The sequence below is a fragment of the Monodon monoceros genome, unplaced genomic scaffold, assembly GCF_005190385.1.
Source record: "Monodon monoceros isolate NGI ecotype Baffin Bay Population unplaced genomic scaffold, NGI_Narwhal_1 Super_Scaffold_12, whole genome shotgun sequence".
NCBI lineage: Eukaryota > Metazoa > Chordata > Mammalia > Artiodactyla > Monodontidae > Monodon > Monodon monoceros.
In genome coordinates, this window is record NW_021703768.1 from 118,357,175 (window position 1) to 118,377,679 (window position 20,505).

General features: G+C 40.2%; 1 protein-coding gene across 1 annotated transcript in view; it reads right to left on the reverse strand.

Moving 5' to 3' along the window:
* Positions 1-11: 11 nt before the first annotated feature.
* The window catches only part of LOC114892139 (protein diaphanous homolog 1-like), a 30,974-nt gene continuing 10,480 nt past the window's right edge, over positions 12-20,505 (reverse strand). Inside the window, exons 2-6 of the mRNA XM_029216822.1 lie at positions 4,701-4,727; positions 3,535-3,690; positions 761-862; positions 297-427; positions 12-102 (exon numbers count right to left, since the gene is read on the reverse strand). Coding sequence (XP_029072655.1) covers positions 12-102; positions 297-427; positions 761-862; positions 3,535-3,690; positions 4,701-4,727 — 507 coding nt within the window. The remainder of the gene's footprint in view (positions 103-296; positions 428-760; positions 863-3,534; positions 3,691-4,700; positions 4,728-20,505) is intronic.

Consider the following 20,505-nt stretch of genomic DNA (forward strand, 5'->3'; position numbering starts at 1 on the left):
CTCGGAAGTCCTCACCCAGCAGTCTCCTCTTTCTCATCATGAAGTCGTTTAAGGATGTCCAATAAGGAAGCCAGGCCCTCAGCACCAAATGTTTGCACCCAACTGTAAGGAAGAGACAAAGACGATGCAATATCAAATCAAATCAATAAATATCCACCAAAACAAAGTATATCCTGGCAACTCTTTACTTCCAATCCAAAACAGTCTCATACTTCCCTGACTCCTTTGATCTTTAATCCCCACCAGTGAGCTCCAACACTGGGCTCTCACTCCTGTTACTACCTCAGAATCCTCACCTGACAGGGTTGTTGTTGAGGGAGACACGAAGGGACTCCAGGCAGCTGAGCAGAGGCACATCCCGCAAGCCCGACCTCAGCTCCTGAATGTACATCATAGCTGACCTAGAGCTCTCCTTTTGACTCATGCCCTGGAAAGGAGCATACAGAGATTAGTAAACACTGGACTCAGTCATAAATTGGACCAGAATTAGTTAATACAGTTTAAACAATATATATATACCACCAAACTATGTGAGACTCAGAATTTCCTTCCCATTACCCATACATACTTCATGAAGATCGAATCAGGCAAAAGTATGTAAGAAAAGTAACTCAAATGAGAGTAAAAAATGAGTAGGTTTATATAAAAGAATGAAATAAAACTGATGTGGACATGAAAAGTTCTATAAAAGTAGCAAAACAAACAGGTCCAAGATAAGGGCACAGTCTCCCACATCGTGGGTATCTGCCCCAGGACTCACAGCCTTGGAGGTGTGCAAGTACTGGGACACCATCTCTCTCTTGATGATAATGTCCTTCTCCCTCAAAGGTTGCTGTTTTTCCTCATTCAGGTTCATATCCAACTAGAAATGGGAGGAAAAAAGGGGGAAAAATTGCCTTGAATTCCTTACAAGTTTTCAGTGTTTAATGTTTAGTATACTTAGTAAAGAGATGAACACACTAAATGCTTATTGAATAAATAAATTTTCCTGATCCTTAGAGACTTAAGCTATTATAGATGATGGGAATTCCTTAGGGATAAATATGGTTAACATTTTATTATAAATCCCAACAGACATTTTTATACACATACACTAAATTTTTCCCTAACAAAAGTGGACTCTCAATATAGAGGGAAAACTTATTTTGCATTATTGAAAGAAAAGTAAACGTAGTATTTTCTGCACTTAGGATGGACCTTAATAATCTCTTCAGACTGAAGCACTGGATGACTGGCATCATGCAAACAGCAGCAAAATCTGCACCACTCTAGGGCCTAAACACCCATTACCCCTGGTTAACTAAGTCCCTGTACAAACTCCTTTCCCATGAAGAAAGAACTGGAAACTGTGACAAATTCCCTCAACAGACATAACCTGGAGTGTGTCATTGGGGGAAAGGCTCTGCTTGACCCTGTTACATATATAACCATGTGTCTGAGCCTCCTATTTTTGTGAGCACAAGTGTAACCCTAACAAGTCCAGAATATTATTTGAAACGGGGAAAGTATAGGAGAAAAAAAAGGATATATTCAATTTCTTCCCCATGTGTGTGTTTGTGTGTGATGTGTGAAGGAATCACCACCACCAAATTGTCACAGTAATAATTTGACTTCTTTCTGACTCAATTCCTGGTGTTTTCTTCCTCCTTTTACAGATAAATTGAACAAGGAAGTTGCAAAATACTGGCCCTCAGGTTGAATCAGACCCAAAGATAAACTATGTTTTGTCTGGCTAGCTCAACATTTTAAATTTGAGAGACTTCATATAAAAATATGAATTTATAGCGCCAAGGGATGCGATCAGCAAATTTAAGATTATGGAAAACTCTACAGGTCAAAGAGTTTCTTCAACATATTTTTTTTATAACAAGAGCAAGGATTAAAGAGAGGGAGGAAAACCTATAGTTCAAATGAAACTTAGTAGAATATCACAATGGACCTTACCTGGAACTGTGATTTGAACAAACAAATTGTTTTTCTAAAAATGACCTAATTCAGGAAATCTGAATGCTGGCTATGATATTTGTTTTTTAAAAAACAATTTTTGTTTTTTTAAAAAAATAGAGATTTCTGGTTTCTTTTGAAAAACAGAAATATCTGGCACTACTGGGCTAGCATTCCCAACTGGAATGCTACAAAACCTACTGGAACTGAATCGTGGTTGGAGTTTATCAAAAATGCCAAAAGTCCTTCATTTTACTGCAGTCCCTTCTCCTTTTTATCATCTTCTATGTAGCCTGCTTAACTTATTTATGCTTCCTCCCTTGGCCCTAAAGACATTTAAATTTGCAATCCAAGGCCAAGAGACTGTCTTGATAGATCATACTCTTGGACTCTTAACACACTTGGATTATTATGAGACAAACTGAAAGCTTCAAGGAAAGGTAATAATAGTAGTACTGGTTGAGTGGTGACTACCACAGGTACCAGGCCTCAGTTTGAAGGGTTTTAAGCGCATGCTTTTAATTAAGTTAGGCCTGCCACTAATCTCTAATTGAATCTGAGATCATAAATCCAAGTTAATATATAGGTCTTATGAAACCTTATAAGCATGTACTCAAAACTTTCCAAGACTTAGCACTAGTGGACATTCACTCAGTGTCCTCCCCACGCAATGGTCCTCACTGAAGACAGCAAAGTCAGTCACATCCATGCACAGCTCATTATTGAACTGACCTCAGCCCCAACCTTTAAAGGTCTTCTAGTGATTGTAACATCAGAACTCTCTTTCCAGATTCACCACTAAGTAGAAGATCTTGGGCAAACGATGCCTTTCTATTCCTCAGCTTCTTCTTTCCCTCCCTCCCTCCCTTCCTTTTATTTATTTATTTTTGGCCGGGTTGGGTCTTCATTGTTGCGCGTGAGCTTTCTCTAGTTGTGGCGAGCGGCAGCTACTCTTCGTTGTGGTGCACAGGCTTCTCATTGCGGTGGCTTCTCTTGTTGTGGAGCACGGGCTCTAGGCTCACGGGCTTCAGTAGTTGTGGCACGCGGGCTCAGCACTGTGGCTCACGGGCTCTAGAGCGCAGGCTCAGTAGTTATGGCGCACAGGCTTAGTTGCTTGGCAGCATGTGGGATCTTTCCAGACCAGGGATCGAACCCGTGTCCCCTGCATTGGCAGGCGGATTCCCTGCGCCACCAGGGAAGTCACTCAGCTTCTTCTTCATATAGATTTTGCTGTGAATGTTTTAAAACTTTATCTACTCTGGCTAACCCAAAGGTGGTCATCACACTACCACAAGAGCTGTCCCACTCATTTTATATCTTTGTGGCTAAAGTGCTGCTGGGCTGCAGGACATTAACAAGGTGGTCAGTGATCAGATATTTCCAAGCCTAATTCATAGATTCCAATCTTACGGACTGGCGCTTGTATATGTAGTCCCTTCATTAATGGGACTGCTATTAAGAAGTTCTCTGTTAAGCCTGGAATTTTTTGTAATTAAAGGATAGTTAAGGGGGACTGTACACAAAAAAGGGCCCATCATGCTCGTAAAAGCATTTTCAAGAAGAAGCAATGCTTTGGCGTGGGAAACTTACCAGCATCTGTTCAAAGAGTACTAGAACTTGCTCATCTGAAACATCCTGCAATGACTGTGCAGTGGGATCATCCCCATATGATGCAGAAGAATTTCTATGAGCAGAATTAGGCTTTTCTTTCTCCTTCTTAATTCTCATGCTGGTAAATCTCTCCAGCTGAGAAAGAAAAAAAAAGTATTAGCAGTGATCCATTTTCGTTTACACAACAAAGCACACATCAAATAGCCTCTAACTTCTTATACGTGCATGGCTCCTCTGGTTTGTGGCCAGTTCAAGGCTCTTCTGACATGAAAAAGAGAAACCAGTCTTCCTTGTATCTAATTTACTACACGGACTCTGTACTCTCACCTTCATCCAAAGATAAGAGGAATGAAGTATTAAGAACTGGAAACTCTCTAAAAAGAGAAAACTTTGCTCTTTAGCTCCCCTGTCATTTCTAAGCCGTCTAGCAGCACAGAACTGACAGCACCTCATGTGCAGAGTGCTCAGTAAAATGCCTTTTGTTTCCCTCTAGCTATCCAATAATAAATATGGCCAGGCCCTCAGAGGATCTCTCCCTTCAAGAGGTAAGTGTGACCATAGATTTTAATAGATATACGTCATATACAAGAAACAAGGAAACGCCTTAAAACCAGGAACCATTCCTTTTTCTTTCTTCTGTACGCTCCACAGCACCTGTGTTATGTAAGCAGCAAAAGTTCAGTACATATTCTCCAAAATCCCCTTTGCAAAGAATGTAATCTACTTCAGGGGTATATATGTCATCTCTCTGTCAACCAAATGCTTATGAACCACTCCTCAAACTGCAAGGACAGCTGTTCGATTCAAAAGGAGCTACCGATAAGCGGCAGCTTGTCGGCACTACCTGTTGAAAATAGCAGTAAATATCTGCAAGCATTCCGGGGCTTCAAGTGATCAGAGTGACATCCAGACAGCAAGTCAGCTTGGAGTTTAAAGAACATGCCTAACCTTGGAAGCCAATGAATGTGCCAGGGAAATGCATGCAATGGGTCAAACAGAGCAAAGAGTTAGGAAAAAGCTTTGGGATGACCTGAGAATAGAACCCATATCACATTTATAAGTTATAGAAAGTCAAAGTTATTGCAACTGGTAAATGTCATAGTGTAGGAAGTGAGCCATGCACATGCTGAACAAAATTTCCTTACCTCATCTGCCATGAGCCGCTTCAGAGTCTAGGAACAGGAAAAACGAGGGAGAAGAAAGGGAAGAGAGATCAGTGAAATGCCAGGAAACCTCCCAAATACCAGATGGGTTGGGGAAAAAAAGAGGAGAAAATAAGTTGAAAGGATATAGGCTCCTTCCCACATGCTAGATTTCTGCCAGACTATTCCTTAGCACATTCCCTTAGGTAAGGGGCAGGAGTTTTAAGGTCACTAAAATATAATAACCCTTTGGGGAAAAAAAGGTGGAGAACTGAAAAAACTCTAAATGGGATGACTGATAAACCTATGAAATGTGTTCAACTGCATTAGTAAACAAGGAAATGCAAACTAAAACCACAACGAGGTATCATTTCACACTCAAGACTGGCAAAAATTTTCATGTGTGTCTGTCTAGTCACAGAGCAGCGGGAGCTCTCACACACTGTTGGTGTGAATGTAAATTGCTATGGCCACTTTGGAAAACAGTATGGCATGATCTAGTAAAGTTAAAATATGCAGATATATTACAACTCAACATATCAGTTCCTATAAATCTACCCTTCAGAAACTTGCACATATGTAGCAGGTTGTGTATAACAAGAATGTTCACAGCAACAGTGTAATATCTATCAATAAAACAGAGAACAATCCAAATAGCTATCAAGAATAGAATGGATAAACTCGTATAATGGTAGAGTGGAAAACAATTACACAAAGAAAGTGAATGAACTTACAGCTACTCACAAACATAAAAGTGAATGTATTATTTCTTTTACACTGAGATTAAAAACATGCAAGACTAAATTATATTATTTAGGATGTACAATTATAAAGGGAATGATTACCACAAATGGCAAAACAGTGGTTACCTGAAGTGGGTGGAAGAGTAATGACTGCAGAAGGGGACAGGGGGCTTCGGGGGTACTTACAATAATATTCTATTTCTTGATATGGATGATGGTTACATGGATGTTCTGTTTATAATTATTCTGTATGTTTTATATTCTCTTCTGTATATGTGCTACACTTTACCCCAAAAAATCTGAACAAGCAGGTATTCCAGGAAAGCAGGAATTCTTCATTCTAATACTTAGTTTTAAACCATATCTATTTTTGCTAATGTCCTTAGAAGAGTATAGTAAATGCCTCTTGATGAACTTTTCTCAACTAATGAAAAACTATTTCTGACACTGCCACAAAGCTACTTTACCAACCTTTTTACAGACGAGAAAAATCTATGTCCTTATGTTCATGTGCCCCATGTCAGAGTTCGGTTAAATCCAGTGTGACCTGTGAATCTTAACTTTGCCCTCCACGGTCCAGAGGAGGTCAACCTTCTACTGATGGAATGCTAATCACTCACCCGAAACCATACGATCCTTGCTCAGTGTCAATGGAATCTAAAGTTACTTTGTGTGTGCTGTTTACACAAAGTAAAGGCAGAAGGGCAGCAAAGGCAGAAGGATGATGAAGCAGAGACAGCAACACCCAAGGAGACTCACAGTTCCTTTTGTCACCACCGTCACCTGACACACAGAGGTGAAACAAGCCACAAAAAGGATGAATGTTTATAGTTAGGTTGCCATTGCGAAGGTTAAACTTATTTGCTCCTAGAGCAAGTGCTTCCAGAACCTTGTCCTCCAAACTCAAAATGTTCCCTCAGAACCAAGCAACAACCCAAACAATTCTGGGATGGATATAACGTAGGTAACAGAACCTGGGTCTAATGAATCAATTTCAGCTGCAGGTTAAGTTAAAGAACAACAAACCAGCAACTTGTTCTGTCTGCAGACTCTTATTTCTCTTCCCTCCAACCCCACTACTGAAGTTCACGCCACTATGATCTCCTGTTTGATTTACTGTAATAGCCTCCTAACTGATCTCCTTGCCTTCAATCCCATCTGCCCAACACAAAATCCATTCTATATACTATACCCAAGAGTAATCGTTCTAAAATGCCAAGCTGTCCATGTTATTTCCCATTTAAAACCCTGCAATAGTTCCCTACTGCCCTCAGGTTAAGATCCAAATTCCTTAGCATGGCATATGACACTTCTGGCTTCTCTCCCTTGACTCATCTCGCAACAAACCCTCCATTTCAAACTCTGTGTTCTGGGCATCCTAACTAGCTTGCAGGTCCACAAACAGATCTTGCTGTCTCACAACCCAAGACTTTCTCTAGGCTGCTGTTTCCCTCAGACTAGACTGTGCTTTCAAGGCTAGCTCCAACAGGTCCTACAGGATGATACCTCCTCTAATTGGATGGGTACCTCTCCTTGTGTGTATATAGAAATAGGTACTTTCCTGTCTCACAGCACTAGAAGTGGATTACAACTCTCTTTTGATTGCCTCCTCTAGCCATTTCCAGACTAAGTTCCTTCAGGGTAGAGCCTAAGACTTAGTCATTATATCTCCTATGAACAAATACCATAATCTGGGGCTGCTCTCCTAAAATACCAATCCCTGCAAAAGCCCTCAAATCTATTCCACCTCTTCACTGCATTAGTGAAGAAACTGAAGCCCAGACAGGTGGAGTAAATCACTGAGGTCACATGAATAAGGGCAAGCTGGGTATGGAACTCTGGTCTCCAGATTCCAAAGCCCTAAATATTTGCATTCTCCAGATTCTTGTCTTGTTCCCATTTAATGCCCACTAACTGTTGCCTTTACATACAAAAGTAAACATCTCTTTTCTTAAGAAGGAAGAAACCAGTCTCCCTTGCTTTCCTTGGTGCATCATTAGAAACAGATTCATTCCTTAAAAAAATTATCCATGCTTTAGTGCTCAATTTGAGTAAGGACAGTAAAAATGATCCATGCATTTCCTCAACTACTCCAACAGAGGGCAGCATCTACCAGCAAAGTGAATCACAGTGCTACAGGCAAAATTCTGTTTCAGAACCCAACAGAACACCCAAACAGCAAGCTCAATTCCATTACTGAAATGGAACCTGCTGCTACAGTATACTGAGGGTGTATTAATTTACTTATTTAATACTATGTGTGCTTTCCTTACAGATCTTGAACATACAGTTTACAAACAGCTTTGTTTGTTGTTTTTTTTTTAACTGTACCATTAACTGTTTTGTGGATTCTCTGAGATACGCAACAAGAGGTTCCTAGCTCATGAAAAGTAAGAAGGACTAAAAATAGTGGAGACCCTGAAGATAAATGCTACTGGAGCTATATTTATGCCTTATGCCCCAGAGGTTCAAGCTTTTAAACACGGTCTCTAATGATCCCACCTACTTCTTTCTAAATGCTTCTACACTCACCTTTCTCCTTGTTTGCTATCAATTATTTTCTGCCCCCAAACTATAAACCCTTACTTATCTTCACTAAATACTTCATCGTCCTGTCCCTCCTACTGAGTCTTCCACTAAAACTATACTAAAACCTTTAACTACAAATATAGATACTGAAGGAAGCATAAATACGGAATGAAATTTTTTAGCATATCAAAATCTGCTCATGAATACAGATTAATAGGAACTTCCAGATAAAAGACGGTAGACTGAATCAAATTTCCCCGCTTTTTGAAACCCTTCTAAATCTACAGAAAAGGAATTTTTAGAAAGAAAAAATGACAGAGGGAAGGAGCCTACAAGGTTGGGAAGAACAAGAAAAGCGTAATTGCAATCACCTTTTGAAGCTGGGACTAAGACCCAACAGACCTAAGAAAACTGAGTCCTAAACCTGCCATAGGAAAAGCTAATGACCAATCCAAATTGTACTTCAGGATCCTCAACAGGCTCAGGAATTAGCAGCACCAGGTACCTATAGAAATGGGCAGTTGGAGGGAGGGGGAGGCCCAAAAATAAGATTGGTTTGAAAGCTGCTTAAGAAGCAGCTGGACAGGTAGAGTCTCCGTTACCCCCCCAACACCCCTCCCCCCATGCCATTGGGAGACTACCCTCCCTTACTCCAGCAGAAGTCTGGAAATTTATTCTTAGAAGAGGGTAAAACACAGATCTCTGGATCAGGGGATGCCAGGCACAGTTGTGGGCAGAGATCCTATACCAAAAAGAAGAGTAATAATCTATGCATACTATAAGCTGAGACACCCAGCACCTTCCCCCTTCTAGTTTCTGAGGACCCCAGCACCCCAAAACCCTTACCCTTGAGGCAGAAGGTTGGAAGAGCCTTCTCTGGGGAACTGAAAAACAACATTAAGCTACTGACATAGTCCAAGCAGATGAACCGTGCCATCCAATATGGTGGCTACCAGACACAGGTAACTATTAAGCACTTCTAATGTGCCTAGTGCAACTGAAAAAGGAATTTTTCATTTTATTTAATTTTATCGAAATTAAAAGCTAATATTTTATTGTTATTGTTAAACTTAAGTATCAATATGTTTGGAACACGCTAGGTATGTGAATCTACCTTTCACCTGTAAATTTTTTCAAATCTAAATACACATCAAGTATCTTCATGAAAATTTAGCATCCAAATTGAGATGTGCTATAAATGTAAAATAAAAACTGGAGTTCAATAACTTCATATAAAAAACAGAAGGTAATAATTGTTATACCTATTACATGTTAAAATAATGTTTTAGATATGCTGGATTAAAAATTGTATTATTAAAGTTAATTTCACATGTTTCTTTTCACTTTTTTCTTTCTATCTTTTTCTGTGGCTACTAGAAAATCTAAAATTACATATGTGATTCAGATTATATTTCTATTGGACAGGGCTAGCCTACAATAAACTGCACAGCTAACAAACCCTACCCATGCATCCAGAGTTACCAATGAGTTTTTTAGCCCCTCATTTTTAAACATTAACAGACAACCAAGGATTATCAAACACATGAGGAAAAATCCTAATAAGAGAGGGGGAAAAAGCAACTCATTATACAGAGACTATGCAAGAAAAAGAAAGATTAGGAAAAAAAATTAATATCCACACGGGAGAACATAATGCCATTTTTTTAAATTGTTTTTTTTAAAGTTTTGGCCATGCTGTGCGGCATGCATTATCTTAGTCCCCCGACCAGGGATCAAACCCACGCCCCCTGCAGTGGAAGTGCAGAGTCTTAACCACTGGACCGCCAGGGAAGTCCCTATAACGCCATTTTAAAAAGAAACATTCAGAGGAAAAAGAACCCTGAGAAACTGAACACATGAGAACAGAAACTCAAGAGAAAACTCAATAGAAGGGCTGGAAGATAAGAATTTGAGGATATCTCCCAAAATTAGAGCAAAAAGACAGAGATGGAAAAATAAGAGAGTAAAGATAAGAAAATTAGATCAGTTTGGGAGGTCCAATATCCAAATAACAGGAGAACAGAGGAGGAAGCTATCAAAGAAATAATTCAAGAATATTTCCCAGTACTGAATGTAAGTTGGTGCAGCCACTCTGGAAAACAGTATGGAGGTTCCTCAAAAGACTAAAAATAGAGTCGCCATATGATCCAGCAATCTCACTCCTGGGCATATATCCAGAAAAAAACTATAATTTTAAAAGATACATGCAACCCTATGTTCACAGCAGCACTATTCACAATAGCCAAGACATGGAAACAACCTAAATGTCCATAAACAGGTGAGTGGATAAAGAAGACGTGGTTTATATATACAATGGAATACTACGCAGCCATAAGAAAGAATGAAATAATGCCATTTGCAGCAACGTGGATGTACTGAGAGATTATCATACTAAGTGAAGTAAGTCAGAAAGAGAAAGACATATACCATATGATATCACTTATATGTGGCATCTAAAATATGGCACAGGGCTTCCCTGGTGGTGCAGTGGTTAGGAATCCTCCTGCCAATGCAGGGGACACAGGTTTGATCCCTGGTCCGGGAAGATCCCACATGCCGCGGAGCAACTAAGCCCGTGCGCCACAACTGAGCCTGCACTCTAGAGCCCACGAGCCACAACTACTGAGCCCAAGCGCCTAGAGACCGTGCTCCGCAACAAGAGAAGCCACCGCAATGAGAAGCCCGCGCACCGCAACGAAGACTAGCTCCCATTCGCCGCAACTAGAGAAAGCCCGCACACAGCAACGAAGACACGACGCAGCCAAAAATAAATAAATAAAATAATAATTTTTTAAATTAAAAAAATAAAAATAAACAAAATATGGCACAAATGAACCTATCTATGAAATAGAAACAAACTCATAGACACAGGGAACAGACTTGTGGTTGCCAAGGAGGGGGGTGGGGGAGTGATGGATTGGGAGGCTGGGGTTAGCAGATGCAAACTATTATATCTAAAATGGATAAACTTTAACAAGGTCTTACCACATAGCACAGGGAACTATATTCAATATCCTGTGATAGGGACTTCCCTGGTGGCGCAGTGGTTAAGAATCAGCCTGCCAATTCAAGGGACACGGGTTCGAGCCCTGGTCCGGGAAGATCCCACTTGCCGTGGAGCAACTAAGCCTATGCACCACAACTACTGAGCCTGCACTCCAGACCCCGCAAGCCACAACTACTGAAGCCCATGCACCTAGAGCCCATGCTCTGCAACAAGAGAAGCCACCGCCATGAGAAGCCTGTGCATTACAAGTAAGAGTAGCCCCCGCTCGCCACAACTAGAGAAAGCCTGCGCGCAGCAACGAAGACCCGACACAGCCAAAAAAAAAAAAAAAAAAAAAAATCCTGTGATAAACCATAAAGGAAAAGAATATAAAAAAGATGTATACATATGTATATCTGAATCACTTTGGGGTATAGCAGAAACTAACAACATTGTAAATCAACTATAGGTCAATTTTTTAAAAAATTTTCCAGTACTGAAGGATAAGTTCCCATCACAAAAGACAAAAACAGATCACCACACAAAGGTATTATCATGGTGAAATTCCAAAACACTGGGAAAACAAAGAAAATCCTACAGTTTGAAAGAAGGGGGACTTCCCTGGCGGTCCAGTGGTTAAGACTCCGAAATTTCACTGCTGGGGGAGCAGGTTCAATCCCTGGTCAGGGAACTAAGATCCCGCATGCCATGCAGTGCGGCTGGGTCAAGTGGGGGTGGGGAAGAAGGGAGGAAAACTGGTCATATACAAAGGAATCAGAGAAGCTTTGAATTTTTTAAACTACATACAAAAAGCTAAACAATGAAAAAAGGCCTTTATAAAATCTGAAAAAAAAAGAAAAAAACTTCTAACTTAGAATTCTATACCCAACCAAATTACTCATCAAATGTGAGTTCAAAATAGATATTTTCAGACATTGAAGCTTTCAAAAAATTTATCCCCGTGCACCTTAGGAAGCAATTGTAGGATACGCTCCACCAAAATGAGGGAGCAAACCAAGAAAGTTAAAGACCTGAAATACAGGAAACAGGAGATCTAACACATGAAAGAGGTAAAAGAAATCCCTAGGACAAAGATTCCAGGATCTTTGTGGTGATCCCCTACATTCCTCATGGCTTAACCCACGGATACCCTCAGAAGGAGCCCTTGTAAACACGCAGAGAATCTAAAGTCAGACTATGACTCCAACACTTGGGAGCCTCCTCCTCAGGGTGGCAATATCGTCATTTAAATATAGTCTAGATTTTTGCTTCTTACTCAATTTTTATAATAATCTTTCAGTTATATGCAAACAATTATAGATAGAAGCACAAAATATTTTTTAAAGGGGCAGAAAAACATTTATTCTATAGGAATTTTTTATTCAATAGAATTGGATGGGTAAATAAATTTCTGAAGGTCATTAGCTGGTACAGGAAAAGAGCTTAACAAAACTGCATTTATTAAAATAAGATTCATTTCCTCTAAAAGATTCTCAGTATTATCAAATCTTACTTAAATTAACACAAATTGCTCAAAGGTACACTGCATCAAAAGTAATAGCATCAGAATAAATATACTTGGCTGGGCACTGCTCTGCATTAAGACCATCAATCAACATAAAAATGAAAAGCTGTCCCTTCGCTCTCCTTCCAGAGTGTAATTCAAAGCGCTGATTCAGTCACCACATCCTAATGTAATATGTGGTAAGATAAATCTTTTGGTTACCATCTACAGGAAATAAGAAACTTCCTAGAGACTTTACAGTTTGGTTTCTCTAAGAAACCAAAAATTAAAGTCAATCTCCCAAGGTATGCCCTATGAGGCCAAGCTAATTAAAATAAATTTATGACCGAATGAGTCTGAAACATACTCTGATCAATTATTATCATAATAAATGCAAATGAAATCTAAAACTCCTTTTCCATAGCTGGATTTGTTGTGGTGGTGGTGGCTGCATCTATTAGCACTTCAGCTTTTTAAAAGTGGGCCGATCGGACTAAACTTGGCAGACGTTTTGGACAGAGGTTCCCTCTGTTTGCCTAGTAACAGAACTGGTCTTATTATAAATTCAAGGATATAAGAAAATTCATCCAAGGCACTGACTCACTTCTACCCAATTCCCTGAATCTTTAACTTTTCCATCTAGTGACAAAAAGGGCATAGGATTCTCAGACAATTAAAGACAGTCTCTTGGAACAGGATACTCATGTAGCCTAACAAAAAGTAATTAGGTAGTGTCCTTAGCAGAAGAGAGGTTAGGAGAGATCTAATAAGAGAATATGATTAACCATTACTCTGATCACAGAGTACTTTACACAGCAAAAAGTGTTTCTAATTCCTACCAATGTGCTTCACAGGAACAGTTAATCATGGACTTTTACCTCATGAACCATGTGGCTAGCATACGGGTAATATAAACCTATTAGAGCAAGCCCATATTTCGGTACTTTCTAAAGATTTTGTTCAGGCTAACTAATAGGGGACAACTATATCTGAACTCTCGGCTAAGGGAGAACACCACAGGTGAATGCCACTTGGCCCCTGCTCTGTGATGATTCTAGGAGGCCCAGGTTTTTCTCATAACACCTATAATCACAATGCAATTCACTGCCTCAATATACTCAATTCCCACCTCTCCCTCTTCTGACATCCACACTTGCTCATGGGCTAATTCAGCGTGAGGGAAATATTTAGTGTGGTAGGTAGAATTCTAGGACGTCCCCCAAGATTCCCAGCCTGACGTACATACGCTGTATAATCACCAGGACTGTAAATATTATAGGATATCACTCTTGTGATTAGGTTATATTATTTAGCACAACTGACTTTTAAGAAGGGGAAATTATCCATGTGGGTCTGACCCAATCACACAAGCCCTTTAAACCTAGGGTAAGAGGTCAGAAACACAAGGATCCAACATGCCATTTCTGGCTTCAGCATAAAATAAGCCAAATGGCAGGGATTACAGGCAGCATCTAGGAGCTGAGAGCCAGCAAAGAAACAGGGACCTCAGTGCTACAACTGCAAGAGGCTGAATTCTTCCAACTTGAATGCACTTGGAAGGTTTTCCTCCAGCACCTACAGATGAGAAAAGGCCCAGCTGACACCTTGATTTCAGCCCTGTGATACTCTGAGAACCCAGCCAAACTATCCTTGCTGGACTTCTGACCAACGGAACTGTGAGCTAATAAGTGGGTTTTATTTTAAGCTACTGAGTTTGTCATGTAAATGTAAGCAACTAATACAGTAAGCAAACTGACAAAATTTATCTAGAACTTTAGCTAAAGGAAAAAGATCATGAGTCCTAATTTTTATTTATGGCATGCTAAACAACTGCAAGTATGATTCTGAGCAAATCACGTTAATTCTTCATGCTTCAGTTCCCCTATTTATTAAAAAACAAAACAAAACCAGACACACACTTCTTGGGACCACTAAGATCATAAAATGGAGTGAGAGAGCATTCTATAAAAGCAATTGTGCTCTTATTACTACAGAAATATATTTTCGTAAAATATACACATGTACTAGTTGACACGGTACTCCTACAACATGGCATAAGGAAAAAGTTATTCCTCATCTGTAAACTGTATATTTAGCCATAGCCAATCATTTCACAAAAAGATCTAAAGGACTCAGCCAAGCCAGGCTCTAAATATTTTATATCAGATCCTTCTTCAGACCGTTATTGTAGCTGTTTCTGTGGACCAGATTGTAAGTTGCCTGGGGGCAAGAACCCACGCTTTGTTCATTTGACATGTCCAATATTTAATAAATATTTTAAAAATGATCATCACTCTAGGTTTAGGAACATCATCCTAAGCACAGTATATTCATTTATTCATTACTTTATGCAAATTGAACAAGCTAAAGAAAAGTTTCAAGTTAAGGTTTATGACAGTACAGTATGATTGTTATAGACAGCTCAGACCAAACCTTCAAGAATAATGTCTTTCCCTACGAATAAGGCCAGGGGACCCTGAGTGGTGCTTCAGCCCACATGACATATTTGTTAGTTGTCCTTGGGGAAAATATCCAATTATGGCACACATGTCACCTAGGGAGTCTTCCACCACCTGTGAAAAGCAATAAGCCTTCAGTAAAGACAAAGGCTACCTATGGGTAAAATGGGAAATAAGTCTCACTGCAGCCAACAACAGTTTCCTTTCAAGTCCTAATATACCTACCCAGGAAGGAACAGGTAAGGTATCTGTCATTCAGAATCAGAAAGAACAAAGAGCAGGGTCTGGCTCTGATTCATTTTTTTATTCTAGCACAGGACTGACATTCAGTTTCTTAGGATAGTGAGGCAACAGAGGGTCATAACATGGATGTGAATTCAGTTACCAACAAGTCCTATTCCAGCTTTGCCACAAGATTTGCTACATTTCCACTAAAGGACAGTAAAGGCAGGGTAAGCTTTTTTTTTGGGGGGGGGGAGTTGTGCTGGGTCTTCGCTGCTGAGCGTGGGGGCTACTCTTTGTTGCGGTGCACAGGCTTCTCACTGCGGTGGCTTCTCTTGTTGCGGAGCACGGGCTCTAGGCGTGTGGGCTCAGTAGTGGCAGCTCATAGGCTCTAGAGCACGGGCTCAGTAGTTGTGGTGCACAGGCTAAGTTGCCCTGCGGCATGTGGGATCTTCCCGGACCAGGGATCAAACCTGTGTCCCCTGCATTGGCAGGAGGATTCTTAACCACTGCAGCACCAGGGAAGTCCCAAGCTCTTCTTTTTATCCACCACAGTTTCAGCCTTCCTATCTTTAGGACTATGTTGTCCCACAGGGCTTGTGTGAAGAATAAATAATAAAATAGACGTAAAGCACTTTGTTTTGCAAAGTGTTTTGTAAAAGGTAAATAATATATGATGATGGAACCAATGAAACTCCCTTCAATTCCCACTCCTTATAGAGAAGTCAATTAGAACTAGAGAGAAGGAAATAATGGATACCTTCAAATGTAGGAAATTTTCCCTTCCATTCTAAAATAATGGCCCAAGGATGGCATGGAATGAGTCAATATCTCATATTCCATTTACAGAGAAACAAACTAGATTCTGACATCACTACTTATTAGTGCCAACAGCCTCAACAGGAGTTGTGTAGAACTGGAGTACCCACTTCAAAAAAGAAAATCAAAGAAAAAAGGTATATCAGAGGAAAGGAAGTCTAAAACAAGAGCACCAAATGACTAGAAATTGAAAAATATGAACTCTAAAGCTAATTTACCATTATAAAGTTAAATGCGCTTAAGGGAAAGAAAACTGAAGATTATCTAGCAACCCCCAGAAATGAGATGGCACACTCATGTTCTCCATGACTGCTAAGGAAAAAGTGCTAAAGGAACAAGTAAGACTCTAGCAGCTCATCCACTTAGTTCCACACTGCCTCAGCAGCCCCACAGCTAAACTCAGTATTGGAGAGTTAAATTTGTGACAACTCATACAAGAGACCACACAGGAAACACTGTAGAGGAGAGTCCAAGTTTTGTTTTTTTTTTTTTTTGTGGTATGTGGGCCTCTCACTGTTGCGGCCTCTCCCGCTGCGGAGCACAGGCTCCGGACACGCAGGCTCAGCGGCCATGGCCCACGGGCCTAGCCGCTCCGCGGCATGTGGGATCCTCCCGGACCAGGGCATGAACCCGTGTCCCCTGCATCGGCAGGCGGACTCTCAACCACTGCGCCACCAGGGAAGCCCCCCAAGATCTTTTATTCCTAATTAAAAGACGTCTTTCAATCTACCCCTGCCTTCCAGAATCAGTATCTTTATCCTGATACAACCCAGGGAGTCCAGAAAGATTCCAGGCAGTGGCCCATGTGAAGCACAAGTTAGAAATGCCATAGAGGGGACTTCCCTGGTGGTCCAGTGGTTAAGAATCTGCCTTCCAAAGCAGAGGACGTCGGTTCAATCCCTGGTTGGGAAACTAAGATCCCACATGCCATGGGGCAACTAAGCCCATATGCCACAACTACAGAGCCCGTGTGCTGCAACTACAGAGCCCACATGCTCTGGAGCCCGTGCGCCACAACTAGAGAGAAGCCCGCCTGCCGCAACGAAAGATCCGCGTGCTGCAACTAAGACCCGACGCAGCCAAAAAAAAATACATTTTTTAAAGGCCATGTAAAGAACATTATTAGGTAACTGTACTCCATCCCGTTTCAATAATTATAAACTTGAAGCAATTTGCTTATAAATTCAAAGCAACAAACTCAATTTCCCTCACGACTGTCTAAAACTGTTTAGAGTCTGCTTTCCAATAAACCACATTTCCCGACTATAATTAAAATGAGGGGAAAAAACTATCTTAATATTAGAGTCCAATCCTCTGCGAGACAGGTCCAGTACGTTAGAACAGTTCTCTAATAGTCCAAGAAGGCAAGTCTCTTGGGGAAAAGGAGAAGGCAACTTTTTGCCTCCAGCTTAGCTCATCCTGAAGCTAAGGACTGGCAGAGACTGCATCCTAGATAGCTGATAGCCTAGAGGAAGAAGGACAGTCCACTCAGGTTTCACTATTCCAGCTCAGCAGAACAGGTGGAAACCAGGCTGGGAACATTGCATTCTTCCTCTATGTCCATGCACACAAACTGCCAGCCCCCTGCACTACGAAGCACTCAAGGGCCGGGAAAACAAGTTGCCACTAGAGAAAGTGCTCAGATTCTAGAAGTCCTAGTTTCCTATCAAGTACCACATGGCGTGGCAGACACGCTCCTCTCCTTTGCTGTCAGGAAGGAGGCGCACACACATTCTGTCATCTGGTGAGAGGGCAGAGTAAGCAAAGCTTACTCCCTTTCAAACATCCAAAGGTTCTAATAAAACTTTCAAATACACATATAGAAAGCAATAAATAACGTTAACCTACTTTTCCAAAGTTTTGACATACTTCTCAAGCTCCAAATACTGATACTTGTTCTTTACTTTCTTATTAGGCCTCTCTCTTCACTGCCTTAGCTTAGAGAAGCTAAGAAAAAAGGGGTGTTGTTCATTCATTTGGAAACAGTCAATGACTCAGGAATGCTGTTTCCCAATCTCCGTAGCAACTGTCTTCTCCTCCCATGTTGTGATGTGAGTAGCAGGACATCTACTCTTTCTCAAGGGTGAGCACATGAATGACACACCCAACGGCCTGACAGACAGGAAGTTCCTGCAGCTGATATTGCTTCTACATACAGGCACCAAGCATGAGGCCACCTTGTTTTAAATCCCATTCTCAAACCCTTCATTTCTAAATGATGGTTACACTTCTTCTACCCTCACATCATTCCTGAATACAAGAAGTAATCACGACCTACTGATAATAGCTTAACTGATCCAAAAATTATACTACTACTCAAAAAGCCAGACTTGATCTTATGAAACCACAGTAAACATTTACTGGCCTTTTACAAATCTAGAATTAAGATTTTATTTTGAGAAAATTTGGGGGAGGGAGGGGGGAGACAGCATGAGGTGAAATCTCATTACTCCTCTATAACCAGAAATATAAGCAAGAGTTAAAACAAGAAACTTCCGATACTTCTAGCAACCATACTTGTGTGGAACTATGTTCTAATGCAAACACATTACAGAATTTCATGCCAAAGTACTTAGGCTCCAAAGAGACTTCCATGTACCATGTATTTTTCTCTTTGGTTCTAACTACTGAAAAATAACTAAAATTTCTGGAAAACGAGTTAGGATATTGTTTTACTCTATTTTTATACACATCTACATTTTCTTAGAAAAATGTGTATCACTTGTATGATACAAATACATTTCCAGGGAATTACCTGGTGGTCCAGTGGTTAGGATTCCATGCTTTCACTGAGGGCTGGGGTTCGATCCCTGGTCGGGGAACTAAGATCCCACAAGCCGTGCGGTGCGGCCAAAGCAAAATAAAACAAAATTTCCATTTCAAACAAAAGTACCAATTTTCAAAGATTAGAAAGCTGAAAAATGTTTATGACACATTGTTTTAAAAGCAGAAAATGTGTAGAAACTGTAATTGCAATGTTGTAAAAATATCTGTGCATAGAGATGACTAGAATATTCAAATACTAAGTGAAATAAAAAATAAAAATTGGGGGTTCTTAGATTTTGCTATTTTGAAAATGTATGTATATGTCTTTTCAAAAAGAGTATAAAAAATTATTTTAAAAGAGTATAAAAATTATCACAGCATCGAAAAGCAAAATATCCAATATTCATATTCAAAATGCCCACCAGCATTTACTCTTTTCCAGTAGTACTTTGCTTAAGGCAACACTCTGGCAGGGCACAGTCACAAAATTTAGGGATAACAATGCAATGTGAGAAAGAATAATGAACAGTTAGTGGAGTCTAAAAGCTAGCTTACCTAATTACATGACCTTGAGCAACTTAATACCTCTAGGCCTCAGTGGCCTTCTCCTGTTAAGATGAGGAGGCTGAGTCAGATCATTTCTAGGGTCTCTTCAGGGACCCTTAAAGACAGTGCTTAGTTACTACTGCTCTTTTTGAGGGCAGCCCAATGCCTGCTGCTTGCTTGATAGGACATATCCTACAGAGACTTCTCACCACTTTTTCTTGTGGTTTCAATCACAGGAAACAGACGTCACCCATGGGCCTAGAAGTAAGTAACGAACAAGCCCTGGCGGATGCAAAGAGCTGCCAACTAAGGCCAACTCCCATCTTTTTAAAATACCAGAATCAAGAAATCACTAGAAACCTCTATGCCTGGGGAGCCTGACACACATCTTTCACAAAAACTAACAAAACTAAAAATATCTCTTTAGGCCCCGTGAAAGCATGATGAAATAATTTTAGAAAAACTACTTTGCTTCTACGGCCAAATGAAGGAATCAAAGGAACTCCATAGCTATGGACAGAAATATGTGACTTTGAGAAAAAACTAAGGCAATCCTACTGCCAGCAGCATTTTTTGTAGAGATCCAGACATATCCTGAGGACCTGAAGACTTCATCTTGGTCTCCTTTATTTAATATTCTGTGTAAACCTTTCTGTAGCCATGAAAGACTGTGGTACTGATTCAAATAATATAGGAACTTAGCAATTATTCACTTTAAATGTATGTTATCAACCCCTAGAGGAGTGGGTCAAATACTGCTCTCATTTATAACGATAAAAGCTGGCAGCCCTCTGCTATGTAAAATAATGCAGATTTTAAATCCGATAGACATGTTCCTTCATTAAATATTGATACAAGACAAAACCTAAGGCACTATCTCTAGAGAAAAATAAAAATCTTTTCTCAACAGAGTTCTTCTGGTCTGGTATAGTCATATCAGTGGTTCTCTTTGCCTCACAGTTACCTTGGTGAGAGGACTAATGTTTTCAAAACCGTCAATCTCCTACATTAGACCACAGAAATGGAGAGACTTGAAAGTAATCCCAAGAGTCACAAGACTCACAGTAAAACTAAAATACATAACAGGTTATTGCTAATATGAGCTAAACACCACCACTCTTAGATACCTTACAAGCTAGATGGGAGATAAGACCCACCCTCCTCAAGAGATTTCGATATCATTCTGTCTTTCTCTCTCTCTGTCTCTTTATACATACATATATATATATACACA